This window comes from Vitis riparia, chromosome 4 (genome assembly GCF_004353265.1).
Source record: "Vitis riparia cultivar Riparia Gloire de Montpellier isolate 1030 chromosome 4, EGFV_Vit.rip_1.0, whole genome shotgun sequence".
Lineage (NCBI taxonomy): Eukaryota > Viridiplantae > Streptophyta > Magnoliopsida > Vitales > Vitaceae > Vitis > Vitis riparia.
In genome coordinates this window covers 7,878,631-7,893,432 of record NC_048434.1, presented here as the reverse complement: position 1 = coordinate 7,893,432, position 14,802 = coordinate 7,878,631, and the positions used below count along the sequence as shown (strand labels likewise).

The following is a 14,802-nucleotide window of genomic DNA, read 5'->3' as shown; positions in this document are numbered from 1 at the left end:
TTTAACTCATCCATAGTTATAGATTTAATTTTAATTTTTTTAATAAGATTTAACTTGAATTTGATTTCATATTATTATAAATTAAATTTATAAAATAAAAAGTAAGACATTATTTTTAAAAACAATACAAATTCTTTCGTTTAAAAAACAATTTTTTAAAACATCTTATCAAATACTCTTGTTTTTAAAAAATTTTAAAAAATAGTTTTTTATTCTTTATTTTGAAAACAGTTTTTAAAAACAAATTTTAAAAAACACTTCCAGACGTCCTAAGTTTCGGTCTGTGGGTTGTGTTTTATGTCTACTAACAAACTGTGAATGATATATTACATATATTCGTTTTTGCAATAGTGGATAAGTTCAAAACACATTTCGTTTATTACATTAGAAGTTACATTATTTGGCCTTTTTATATTCTTCCCATATGTAAGTCTGGTGACTTAAGAAAGCTTGGCGCATCCTAAATGGAAGCCCATATGCTTTACTTTGTATAACTGCTGCTTTTTCAAAGGATTGTCACACCTTTTGCCTATTTATTAATCCACCCTTGTATATGTATAAGGATTTTAGTTGCAGCCTCTTGGGGCGAACCCAACCCTCCCTTCAGCGTCATCGTACACCACATGAATTGTTTTTTGCTGCACATTTCCTATTATGGCCACTTCATCATCACCACTGTTTCCGGCAAAAGCCAGGCAGACTTGTGATGCCTTAAAAACATAAAAGATCCCTTCTGGAGCTAAGTCCATCTCCGCACCACCACTGAAGTATAGAATGATCTTGGGTACTTTCACAGTCTTATATTTGCTAAGGTCATAGCAAGTGTCAAGTATAGAAACTCCCTTTACCCTTGGATAATCGGACATCAGTTCCCGGAAAACTTTCTGAACACTAGAGTATACTGTTGGGGGCAATCGACTTATGACTGTCCCCGAGTCTATGATGGTGCCTGCTGTGGAAAACACCGATTTAGGTATCGGTAATTTGCGTTCATCAACGCTTATCCCCACCATGTCCAGGAAGTAAAACGAGGGGTAGTTTGAGTTCACCTCAGACGGGGTAAATTTCACTGCTTTAGAATCTCCATCTCCACTTCCAAAGGAAAGATATCCGGTTGAGCTGCTGGAAGATGGGAGGCAGTAGGAGAAAACTTTGCCATACTTTTGAGCTGTCTGAGACACAAGGGATAGAGGATTACGCGCTAATCCCAGCAACCCTGCTGTGCCACCAAATAGACCACGGTTATATTGGCCACACCCGAATTGGAAATTATTGAACACATCTGTGGATGTCAAGGAAAGCTTTTCTTTAGCAAAGAATCCAATAGAGTAGGACCCGTCACCATATTGTATGCCGTAAAGACAAGTGGAGGATGAGCAGCCGGGAGAGTTGCCGGTGGCAGACTTGAGTTTTTCGCATGATGGTGAGTCACAAGAGACGTTAGAGTAAGAGAGGGATGTGGAGGGGTCGAAGATGTGTTCTCGTTGTTGGTAACAATACCCTACACAGGGCTCACATTGAGTCCAAGTGAGGTCACTTCCAGTGTCAAATATGAAAGTGAGGTCTCTTTTTGGTGAGCCAAGGCCTACTGTCACTACATAGTTGCCTGATCCGAGTGTGCTTGCGGACTTGCTTGGGAGGGTGGCCTTAGAGGCCTTTAAATTGCTTCCACCTGCAAGGTTCTTGGCTAGCCTTGATTGAATTGAGGCGACGCGAGACTTGTCTTGGGCGAGTATCTGGGTGTGAGAGGGAGAATTGGCCTTGTGTGGTCTGAGTTTCGAACATGGTCCGTGTTTGTGAACCACTTCTAGAGATGCCCTTTGGTCATGGCCTAAAACAAATTGCCATCCATCACAAAATATTGACACATGTAGATATTCAGTGGCTTCCCTATTCAATCTAGCTACCAGTTTTCCTTTTGTAATTGCACTCTCCTGCTTATAATTTTGTTTGTTTTGAATGCATGCAAGTAAAAGCCAAAATCATTGGGTAGACAAGTTTGTTCCCATATGAGAGGAAAAGTTCTATGGATTCCCAATTTTCTTTTTCTGTTTCCGGTTGCATTCTTTTGTTGAAATATATCATAGATTGCATTTTGTTCCCTTTAAAAAGGTAGAAATAAATAAATAAATAAATGGCATAATTTCTTAATTACTAATAAAGCTAAAGTGATGTTTGTTTCCTTAACTTTTTACTTAAAGAAACTTGCTTTCGGGTTTTAGATAATTTTTTATTATTATTTTTATTAATTTATTACTCATGTTTTAAATTTCTAACTAAATAAAAAAAAAGTAAAAATATTTAACTTTTTAAATGTTAAACGTAATCTATTGGTTTTTCGTTACCTTTTAATACGTAATAAAAATAAAATATTAAAAAACAAACAACTTAATACTTAATATTATTAATTAAAACATATTTAGTTTTAAATCCTATTTAAAATTAAGTAAAAAAACAAAAATCAATATTTACTTTGAAATAAAATTTAAAATTAAATATAAAAAAATTAACAAAGAAACAAACATCACCTAAATGCATTTATATATATCTCAGAAATTAACTTCTAATGCAATTCTGTCGGCACTTGTTTATATAAAATTCATAGAGAATCAGTGCTTCAAATAGTGGAATAGTCTATGAATCAGTGCTTCAAATAGTGGAATAGTGAATCAGCTGGAACCATATAATTATTGATAGCATCATAACCTCTTATCAATGAATATGAATGAGAGAGATGGAGATGAATATTGTGTGTGAGAGAGAGAGAGAGATGAATCTGAATGAGAGAAAACCTTTGGGAGAGGGGCTGCAAGCACTTGATGGCATGAGAGAAGTGATAAGAACATTGTGATGAGTGGGTTGGACATGGTGGCTCTCTGCACTCTCTCTTCCTTCAAAAGCAAAGCCACTCTTCAAGGAAAGAAGGGAAGCATACAGCAGAAACCTCAAGAGGCAGATGGTGGAAATGGGAGTGGCCATCAAATTAGCTCTCAGGCTCAGCTCCATCAATTATGTTCTCACAAGCACTTCACTGTCTGAGCCTTTTAACAAGAACCATCCCCTATATATAGATTTTTAAGTCTTTCCTGCCATCTATTGTGACTTTATAGTGGTTCTCATTCACAATCCAACCCCATTAATTTATGATATAAATAAAAATTTGAAAACAAAGAGGACAAATCAATACTCAACAGGTGGCACTAGGTGCCATGCATGCCCTTATGTAGTCCACTTTTGCTGCATTGATGTTATTTACAATTTCTTCTTCCCATTTCACATTTATATTATCATGAGTAAATTTCACCTTTCACTTTTCATATATATTATGGATAATGATGAAGAAAAAACATTTGAGTTTAACTTCAAAATTTATTTTTCTTCTTTGTTTACTACATTTTCTAAGAACCAAAAACTAAGTGCATTTCAATGCTATATGTTTGATTCTCAAAAAGTTTAAAATAAAAAGACGGGGAAAGAAAATAAAGAAGAAAAGTTTAAAAAAAAATAAAAATAAATTTAAAATTAATAAATTATTATTATTATTATACACTTCAAACTCTTTTCATTTATTTGGTGATTCTATATAAAAATTAAATAATTTAAAAAAATATTAATTTTTTATTCATTTTAATTATATTTAACATTTTTTCGTATTTTTCATAATACAATCAAACATAAAATAAAAAATAAATCATTTTTTAATATTTTTTTTTTCTTAGTACTTTTAGGACACCAAACATAATCTAAATATCCACCATTTCGTAAAAGGAATTTCTATTTAATTTTCTGATTTTGTTGTCCTTAATTTTTCTAACTTCCAAGCTTGATATTCATATATCAAATTATTTACCAAAAATAAAAGGAAAGATAAGTAACTTCAAAACTTGGTATTTATGGATAAAATTTAGTAAAAAAGAAAAGGAAAAAAAAACCATTAGTTGTATATATGGAGAAAAAAGCACCATTCCTAGAAGCATTCTAACAATCTTTTCCTCTGCAATAGTCTTTCTTATTCTAAATTTTACACCTCAAAGTTCAAAAAACCCCACAACTAATGGATGGACCAAAATGTGAGAGGTAGGATCTATATATTCATTATTTCATTGAAAATGAACAATATTGATGTGCTTTTCTAGATCCACGTTCACTATATGGCCACAGCTTCATGGAAAGTCCACGAGGCCACTAACATGTCCACTTCAAATTTCCATGCATTAACTGGGGTGACCCATCACCATTGGTGAGATTAGGTGCTTAGCCCACCTAATTCATGGCAAGACCCACTTCCACTTACCACCCCTCAGTGCTATTGAACCAACCGTCCTCTATGATATTCGTACAGCCAATGATAGGTGGTGTTCAAAGGAAATCAAAATGCAAATTCATAATATCATTTTATTTTATTATTTTTTTAAGCTATAAAAGCAGGTGTTGGTATTTTAAAATGTTTTAATTGTAATACAAAATGATTGAAGGAGGTAAGCAATCGGGTTGGACGGAAACATTTGTCAGGCCACTGAGGAGGTGGTGATGAGTGACGATAGATGGAAATGAATGGCCTGAGAGGTGCGGCGACTTGACTACATTCATATTGTGGGAGGCCGGGAATCAATCATGCTTGGAATAATATACATCTCGGTGGGCGCGGCACAAAGACACATTTCATTGGACGGTAGTGGATGAAAGATGCTCTCTTTCCTAGACAAAGACTGGTTGTATTTTCTTTGGCAGTATATGATCCTCATCTGTTGATCGTAATATCAAATACGGATCTAACTTTGGTTGATTCCCTCATGTATCCAAGAACTCACGAAATTATTTGGGTTTCTTTAATTTATGCAGAATAATAATAACTTTAATTTCTGAAAAACAATTGTATAAAAATTTAAAACTCCACCTTAGAGGTGTGTTGGGAGTCCAACATTATACAACATAGTTTTTCCTGCTGTCCAACTAACTATCTTGTGTAGAACATGCTATAAATTTTGAGGGATCATCCAAACTGCAGCCCCAGAATGTGAAGACTAGCAAAATTCTTCAGATTGTAACATAACTCTTCAAAGTCAATATAGAGTACGACTAATCCCAGAATGATACAATAACAATAATAATAATAAACAAGTGAGACATCAAACATTGAACCACAAAATTTTAAGATCAAAGGGCCACCTACTTTTTAAAAAAGAGATTCATAAATAAATATCCGTAATTAGCGTCTACAGAACACTCACTCCTGATCCAAATCAAAAGAAAGCACCTCCTCTGAGACGTCCAACAGCTCCTCAACTTCAACTTCCTTAGCCTCGTACTCCTCTTCCTCGTCACTGGCTTCACCATCCCTGAGCCTCTGCCTCTCGGCTTTCTCTTCCTCATGCCACCGCTTCCAGTCATTGACCCACCTTTCCCATTCATCCTTCAACATCTTCCGCTTCTCACGATCCTGCTCACTTAATAACATAGAGACATCCTGGTCCTCTGCCTCATACTTCTTACTGTACTTTTTCAAGTTCTTTGCTATCTCTTCCTCTTTCTCGGGACTCAAGAAGGATGGTGGTCGTGGACGCCACAAGAACTGTAAACATCAACAAAAAACAGGCTTCCTCAGATCATTAGATTATGTAACACCATGTGATCTATTGAATTCGGAATTTTTTTCTACACCATAATTGTATGTAGAAATGTCAGTTCCATGTAAAGAACATAAAACAAATGATGTTACAGATCGTCATCGAGACAATTATGGTGTTGCTTCTTTCATTTCAATGACAGGTAAAAAATAATACCATAATAAAAATAAGTAAATTAATGTTTAAATTCTGTGATGATTTATAAAATTGGTAAAAAGGTGAACAATAACATTAAATATGTTCATTTTCCAACATTATCCACTTGTACAATGTAATGGTAACTTGTTGTCAATAACCATTATGACAGCATCAAGAGAAAGACCATTTAAACCCAGGAGTTAATATTATAATTCATCTTACCTGGAAGAAGTGATCCTTTAGTATCCGATACAGGAGCTTGCCGTTGAAGGACCATATGTTGAAGCCATTTTCCATCTCATGAACTGAAGTAACTGAAGTTGCAACATACCTAAAGATGCAAAGAGTTAAATATCACAGCCAAGATACAAGCAATAGAACGAATGACTAAATTCCTTCTGATTACAGGAAATCGAATTTTTAAGGACAAGATAAATATTGTAAGATAACTGATATTTCATTTAGAAAACAAAACAATATAATAGTTCTCCCGAAACTACCTTCCTGTAGGATCCCATTCAATATCTGTAGCCATGAAATGTTCAGCAGTTGCCATGGTTTCAAGCTCATCAACATTGTAAAATTCCAACTGTCCATTGAATCCCTTCAGCCCTGCAAGTATGATATAGCGACCAGCTGGTGACCAGAAAAGGGCATTTGCCTGCTTCCCCTTGAGAGTAGTGAGTTTAGAGACCCGGCCTGTATTACTGCCACTACGCATTGAGTAAAAACTTACATCAGGCCTTGGGCTATCCCCATGAATAACCGCAAACCTATGACCTTTTGGTTCCCAAGCAAATGCAATAATCTTGTCATTCTTATTCTCAAGCTCCAAAACCTCAATTGGTATATCCCTTTCTTTAATTCGGAAAAGCTCAAAGCCAGTGTATGTGCTTTTCTTAGTTTTTGTGTATCGATCAACCTTAACAGCCAGGTAGTCCCCATTGCTTTGCCAGTACATTTTGCAGTCACTAACACTAAAGAGATTCTTCTGCCTCAACTCCTCTTTACTGGGGATTTGAACCAGACTCACCTGCATATTTTATGAAGTAAAGACCATTAATCAAATTTTAACTTGTCTATGGAAGAGAAGCAAAATATTAAAGGAAGAGAAGCAAAATATAAAAAGAAGAGAAAACTGGTTTTGCATGGAACAGCTGCACTCACCCTAGCAGGTTGATTCCCACCACCAAGTTCAGGAACAAAGAGGGCAAGAATGGGATCAGCTGGTGACCAACTTAAGTCCATAACATTTTCAACCTTCAAGGATTTCTTGTCAATAAGAGAAAACGTTTCTGTTTCATAGACAGAGATCACATTTTTCCCAATCCTGGCAAAGTACTTATCTTCTTTGCCGCCTCCCCACCTGGAGCAAGTCAAATAAGTAATACCAAAAATTGTCACTCAGGACAGAGAATAATGTGTTGTCCAGGTAAATTAATAGCAAAGACTGATCACCTGAAAACAGGCCAAGAGACCCCAGAAACACCCCCAGCTCCTCCAACTGAAAATTCGTCCATACTTCCCTTGAAATCTCTCATCACTTTTCCAGTTCTCACATCAAACACATTCAGAACAACCCTCTACATCAAGAGCTCACATTAGACATGGCCCTAAGCCAAAATTAACCAACAACAAATTAAAGGCATAGTAGAAAAAACTCACATGAGTATCACGAGGATTGCTTGGTTCATGGCTGCTGTAGGTGACCAAATACTTCTCACCAGGGGAGAAATCAATCAGTTTAACCTGGAATTAAGATCTCCAAATTTTAGGATCAATAGATCAAAAATAAAACATTAACTTAAAGAGTGAAATTAAATGCCAAAATTAACCTGGGGATGAGCATAACGCATTAGGCGGTTGAAGGCAGTAGCACCTCCCCAGACAGCAGCACCCTGCCTGTGAACTGTTGCCAAGTAAGTCCCTAGTGGGGACCACTGCACAAAACTCTCAGTCCAGTACTGCAACAAAATAATACATTAACATTCATCTTAGCCACACAAGAATGATCAATCAAGAATTAAAAGAAGCAACTTATCCCACTTAACAAAGAAAAACGCTGAAAATGAATTGATACTATTATTTTTGGTTTGTGCAATATGGCATACTGCAGAAATTTGTGACAAGAGTCTAAGAAAGATACACCACCAGAAATCCAATGATGCATGCACAAACAGATAGACCATCAATCCATAAGTTTTCAGTTCAAAGAAAAAAAAAAAAAAGACAATCTATTATTGATGGTCTCTCTATGGTCGTGAATGCCCATGTTAATGAAGTCTCAGTGATTATAATGAGACATTAATATATGTTTCAACTCACAGCACGTTTGTAAACAGGCTCAGGCTTCAAATGTCTTGCATCATTCCATAAAACCTCCGTATCTGAGCCAGCACGAATCACAAACTGATCTCTTGCCTTTTCATCAGTAAGCCAGTGTTGTAAATTTTCCTGTAATCATATACAAGTACATTACATGGCAAATATTGGGAAACAAAATCATCATCTCACCAGAAAGAACCTGGAAGAGTCAGAATTTAGCAACAAAGTATCTGTTATAGGGGTGGAAAATGGTGGAAGAAATATATAAAAAAGGGAGCTCCATACAGAGTTCAGAAAGCAGATACTGAAGGGCAAAGAATTTCAACCCATAAGACGGCAGTGATAGAGAAACCTTACTCCACTCATCATTAGTGTATAAAGGTTAGGTAGGACTATGTTTAGTGGTTTCCTTGGAGGGAGTTTCCTTGTGTTTACTGGGGCTTTCAACTAGAAAGAAAGGTCTTTCTGAGATTGAGGATTGGACTACCATGGTTTAGAAAGTGCCACTGGGGAACAGGATTTTGGACTAATACATATAGGAAATTTGGAATTTTACACTTCCAAATGATTTTCTATTCAAGTTAGTAACAGCTGATTTTGCAAAGGGGTCAAGACACGTTTCAATGAGCTAGTATTACCAATCTTTTGTGGAATTTGAATAGGATAGAGAAAGAGGAATGCACAGGCATTTCCAAGGCTGGCACATAAAGGAGGCATGTGCATCAGCCCAACTTGTGGATCAAATCACAGAAAAAACCAAGTTCATAGAATAGTCAACAAACAGGGGCAATTGGAGTGCAACAAGTATGGGAACCATCTCCCTTTCAAACTTAAACTCTTATATATACTATTACAACAGATGGCTGGTCATGAGATAACAACATAGATCTACCTAGTAAAAAAGTGGACAGGAAACTTCATCTGTAACACAATTGTTTAAATAAAATGTTGCTCAAAACATCACAAAATCAAATATCAACATACACTCATTGAGTAGACGAGACTTCATAAGCTTGTTTGAATGGAAATTAGAACATTTTTTAACAGGAAAAAGAAACATATTAGTAGACAAGGCAAAGTACAAAGGAGGACAACAAGATTCTTCAAGAGGTATGATTACAGAAAAAAAGAAACCCTAAATAATTGCAGATCCCATGAAACAAAGTAGAACCAAATATGTGAAAGCTAAATATATGCACTAATAATCACCACAAAATTCAACAAAGTTTTAAACATTAAGTAACTTATTCTTTAAAAAAAAATACAAAACAAATTAATTAGGTGATGCAAAGCTGCTGAGATGCCAAGGGAGGTTACAGTGAAGGAGTAATATAACTACCAATAAGTCTAGCAAGCACTCAAGTATAAGCATACTCACAAACATAATTTCTCAGAACCAACATATCATCCAGTGCCCAGTGGGCAGTTCAACCACAACAGCAAAAGCATCTAATGACGAAGAACTAACACCCTCTCTTTAGGGAGAAAAAAAAAACGAAGACAAGGAAAATTTTAATTTTTCTCCCGGTTTCCCTTACATAGGATATAGGTAAGTCAATGAGAAGAGAGGATTATGAAGAAAGATATTGATAACTTCCCCTTCCAGACCCCAAAAATTTTCACCTCTAAAGAAACTTAGAATTGAAGTAGGAAAACCTTCCATCACTAGGTACAGGTATTTTTGAGGACCTAGGTATTTTTCCTTTCATTATCTCCACTTTTCTACAAACAAAGGGAAATAACTAAATTCTCCTCTTCTGATTACCTCCACTTCTCCAACAAAGGGAAATAATTAAATTTCCTCTTCTCCATTTCACCATCAAATTAACTAGTCTATAAAGCACAAGCAGAAAGTAAGAGAGAAGATAACAAGAGAGCGACACAACATAGGGAGAACAAATTGAAATGGTTACCCCAGGGGTATATGGCTTGGTTTCAGGAGGTGCCCACTCATCAGGAACTTTCATGAACCTGTCAAAGTCATCAAACATATTTACAGCAAATATATGCGCCCTGTCCAACTTGTACCCATTGGTCTTCTCCCGAGCAAGCTCGGCTTCCTGCAACAACGACCAATAATTTTCAGATGCAATGACAAAATGCATTATATCAATCAGCACCGTGATGAAGAGCACAATTGACTCCAATAGTTGATGATTAGAGATTTTCCATACACTAACAGGATAATATAAGTTTCGAAAATAGCAACTAGCATAAAAGGTGGTATTTTTACAATAATTATCCGATGGAATGGTGTTCCAAAGCTTTCCATCATATGGTGTGTCAGGTGGCCCATAAACAACTGAGAACTGTCCCTGTGCCTGGAATTGCATACACAAATCAGAGTACCAACTAGGCACACTTCCTAAAGTGGTCTAGAGCTTTCATAAACACAGCAATTTTCTAAAGAACTGGCGTACAAAGAATGCAATTTTGGATTCACTGTTACTCCTGAGCAATAAAAAACCATTGCCCAAGCATTTTCCAGTTGATTGCCAATATCTTAGCAAGAACACAACAAATCCTGGTTACTTACTTGCTCAAAAAAACCTGAACTTAAGAATGTGGATATTCGATAGCAACCCTTACACCTTTTAAAATATAAGAGATACTCCCTACTTATCAATATAATTATAAATACACATTCGCACGCACACATGTGTGTGCATATGTGTGTGTGTGATAATCCTTATAAAATAAATAAATTCAAAATTAGCCAAAACGAAAATGAGTGAAAATTAATCAGAAACACTGCAGACCTATTCAAAATTAGCGAAAGGAAAAATGAATGAAGATGACTTAGAAACATTGGATGCCCATTGTCATTAGATTATAAAGAAAAATTAATTTTTTCAACGTTTCTCAAAATCTTCAAGAGTGTGGATTAGCAAATTGGTGAGGCTAGGCTAGGCTAGACTAGAACTCTTCCAATAGACTAGCTAATGCTAACATTCAAGTAGTTGGACCTAGTAGGAGGCCAAAAAAGTGCAATTCTAATCTCAAACATCCATTTAGCAAGGAGGCTACCAAAACAAAATTGAAGGGGCCAAGATTTCCCCTGACCAATTTAGGCTATCTTAATCTAGATTAGTGATTACTGCAAAACAAAAAAAATCAAAGTATAAAACAAGCTTTCTAAGTAAAAAGGAAAAGAAAAAAAAGTAAAGAACAAAAGAAGAAGAAGAACAAAAAGAATATCAACAACAACGAAGAGGATATTGATTTAATATTCAAAATAAAATCACAGTTCATCCAATATAAACATAGGAAAATATCATAACACAGTAGGAGAACATCATACATACATAGTGGAAAGCTTTGTTACATGAACTTAAGTACAAGTGTCAGGAGCAGGTTTGTATCTAAGTTTCAGATTTGTTTAGTTTCCAAATCTTAGAATATGGAGACACAAGGAAAAGGCTGAAGCAATCTAACTTCCCTTTATTCTTGTTCTGTCCCTTGGTATAATTTGAAATGCATGACTAAGAATCTCTAACATGAGTCCAACATTACCTACAACGAATTGAAAATTTCTACTCACTTTCTTTGTGGGACACAACAGTTGGATGCATATTTTAACAGTGGACACATCATACATATCCCACACTCAAATCCTCGTCAAGTTATATCCACTATAGGTATTTTACACACTCTAAAGAGACCATGTAGTATAAGCAGCAACTAAATATTAAATATATAATCAGATAAAGGCATGCTTACACGTGGAGAGCCCAATCCTGCCCCAATCGGAGAGGATTTTGTAAATCCCAGGCAGCTTATTTTTGGGAAGCTACAGGGGAATGGCTCTCAGTCTACATATTTTCACAGAAAGTAGTTTCTATAACCCAAATCCACCTAAAAGTAGTTTATCATTTCATCTTCACCCTATGTTCTGGAAGTCACAATCTGGAGCACAGAAAGATGTGTACAGGATGCAGCCTCCCTGACATGGAAGATTCTGCAACCAGAAGATAGATCACATGTCTACATCCATTCCAGAAACTACTTTCCTTCAAAATGAACCAAGCATAAACACCTTTCTAGATAACTTGTTCCAAGAAAATGTCTTTATCAAAACAATAAGAAAAGTAGGAAACAGTATACCATTCTAAGCGGGAAACAGCCAACAAAACCAATGCTTTGAGATAAATTGAGCTTAAATTTTAAAAAGATATCAAGAAAGTTTTTCAAAAACCACATTCCTTTGAAAGAACAAGCCTTAAGGAAAACATACTCTCTGAAAAGACTGTTTCAGGAAACTGTTTTTTCCATCAAAAACCAGAGATCTAAGAAACAATACCTCACTCTAGTTTAGTAGTCTTGTTGAAACTATGAAGGCATCGTTATCGTCTTTTGCCAACCAAAACAAAAAATTCTAAAGTTTACCTTTCTTGTATTTCCCCCCAAGTTTTCTCAGAAACCAATAGTTGAAAATGTAATCACTCTAATTGTAAATTAAAAATAAAATTATATTCATGCAAAGATTTTTAAAATAAATATTTCAAATTAGATCAATTTTATTTCCTTTTATTTTCCTCAGATTTCTTGGCAAGATTAATTTCATAATCATGAGTAATTTGCATACCTCTTTTGCACAATTGAATAAGCATGCCAATACAACAATTGGAAAAAAATGCACTGTCATATAATTATATAAATATTCTATATTCTTGTAAAAGAATAAATACAAAAGCAGCAGAATCTCAGTGTATATCACACATCATTCATCCATTAGATAAGTAAGAAAAATAACAAAACCGGAAAAGACCCTCAGATCAAGACCCCAAACCCTCCCAAATCGTCAATAAAATCAAAGAAAAAGCTTGATTTAAATTCCTTGGATTTTTTTATGTATGTGGAGAAGGGATAAAAAAAGAGGATACCTGAGGGGTATTATACTCAATAAAGCAATAACCCAATGTTTTCTGGGTATCAGAATCAACAGGCATCCAAAGTCCATCCTCCTTTATGACACCAATCTGACTGTAAATTTTGCGAACAACCCCTTCAAGCTTCTCAAATTTCTCACGAGGAACAACAGGGAGATTATCCACAACAATGATGTTACCAAAACCAGGATCGTATTCAAGAGGATCCTCTTCATGAAGATCATCATCATCACTGCCAAAAAGCAAAATAAAAGAAAATTACTGACTTGTTTATGGGGATACTCAGAAAGTGGGAATGCTGAGGCTCCACACTTATAAACCTAAAACTTCAAAGCAGTCCCCAAACTCCCAAAACTCCCAAACCCCGCAATTATCGTCGACAATGACATGGAATCTCCATGTTAACATCTTCTCCACAGTGTTACAACCAATATTTGATATTATTGGTTTCTAATTTGATGGCCCAACAATGGTAAGTCAAAATCTTGTACATAGCAGTCACAGGATTCCGCCACTCTATTCGGTAGGGATTACCCTAACTTATTTTTCTTGCTGGTTCATTACAAAAAACGACTTAAATCATCTAGACTTGGAAAATAAATCCTGTCCAGTTCCGTAAATTGGTTTTCTGACTGTATTAAACTAAACAGTTCAGTTAGAATTCCAAAGGACCCTCTCCATGAAGATCATCGACCTCACCCCCACAAAATAGATTTCAAGAGATAAAAGAAAAGAAAATTTCAGTTCAAAAAACATATGCTCTTCTCAATGTATTGGAGAAAAATATATGAAAAATATAAGATAACACGTTTCAACTCCAACAAAGAAAGCAAGCTTTGAGTAGAGTGAATCCAAACCCTAGGTTTGATTTCTGAGGAATTTCTAAGGAAAATAAAACCAAAATAGTAAGGATTTTACCTTGTGATGCCAAAATCTTCCCCAGGAGGGAGACGTATGGAATCGAAGTCAATATTCGAAACATCAATCCCAAGGGTAGAGGCCGTCGCTCTGATATCTTCCATCGATATCACCTCCGCCATGTTGAGAAGGTGATTGAAAGTGAAAAGACAAAAATTTGGGCAGAAAACAGAGAAACGATGAGACGAATTAGGGTTTTGTGTAGGGGAACTTGGGGAGAAAGGAGAGCAAAAGGCTGAGACGAAACAGGGCTTTGGTTAGAAGGACTATAAGGTAGGGTTGGGCCTTGGGCTTGAGCATGGGCTTGGGCTTAGAACTATTTAAGTCAATATTTGTTTTAATATGGTAGTTGAAAACTATTTTCAATATTTTTTTAAAGTATTAATTGGAAGTCATATAAAAATATTTTTTTTCAACTACTAGTTTTTTAAAATATTCTACTTCTTTCAAAATATATTTTTTATATTACACATTTTTTTTGGATATTATATCTTATATTAAGATTTTAAAAAAATAAATAAATATATTTATTAAAATATAATATTTTTAAAACTATTTTCAAATTTGTAACGTTTTTTAAGATATCAATTGGAAGTTCTTTTTTAAGAGACAACTTGAATTTAAGCATTGAAGTTGTCTTTTCTAGAAACAATTTTCAATTGAATTCCTTACAAGATTTGGAAATATTTCTTGTATTTATAATTTAAAAAAAAAAGTTTATTAATATGGTAGTTTCAAAGAAATCAGGGTGGGGCGAGACCAAACAAATTCATCGCCAAACAAAGTCATGGCAAAAATTACCCCAAACTTGTCTCTAGGAATGGCAACGGGGCGGGTTCGGGACGGGTCGCCCCCATCCCAACTCCACCCCGTTTATTAAAAACAATTCTCATCCCCGTCACGTT

General features: G+C 35.3%; 2 protein-coding genes across 2 annotated transcripts; both read right to left on the bottom strand.

Moving 5' to 3' along the window:
• Positions 1-339: 339 nt before the first annotated feature.
• On the bottom strand, positions 340-3,026 carry LOC117913052 (aspartyl protease family protein At5g10770-like). Its single transcript, XM_034827937.1, has 2 exons — positions 2,793-3,026; positions 340-1,831 (listed from the first exon to the last, which is right to left on the bottom strand). The coding sequence occupies exons 1-2, from the start codon at positions 3,004-3,006 to the stop codon at positions 567-569; spliced, it is 1,479 nt and encodes a 492-aa protein (XP_034683828.1). The 5' UTR covers positions 3,007-3,026; the 3' UTR covers positions 340-566.
• A 1,957-nt stretch (positions 3,027-4,983) lies between these two features.
• Positions 4,984-14,101, bottom strand: LOC117912977 (eukaryotic translation initiation factor 3 subunit B-like). The gene is made up of 11 exons (XM_034827803.1): positions 13,898-14,101; positions 12,974-13,211; positions 10,004-10,150; positions 8,091-8,219; positions 7,601-7,729; positions 7,431-7,514; positions 7,224-7,348; positions 6,933-7,131; positions 6,266-6,798; positions 5,988-6,096; positions 4,984-5,572 (listed from the first exon to the last, which is right to left on the bottom strand). Exons 1-11 carry the CDS (start codon positions 14,017-14,019, stop codon positions 5,228-5,230), a joined length of 2,160 nt encoding a protein of 719 aa, XP_034683694.1. The 5' UTR covers positions 14,020-14,101; the 3' UTR covers positions 4,984-5,227.
• Positions 14,102-14,802: the final 701 nt, after the last annotated feature.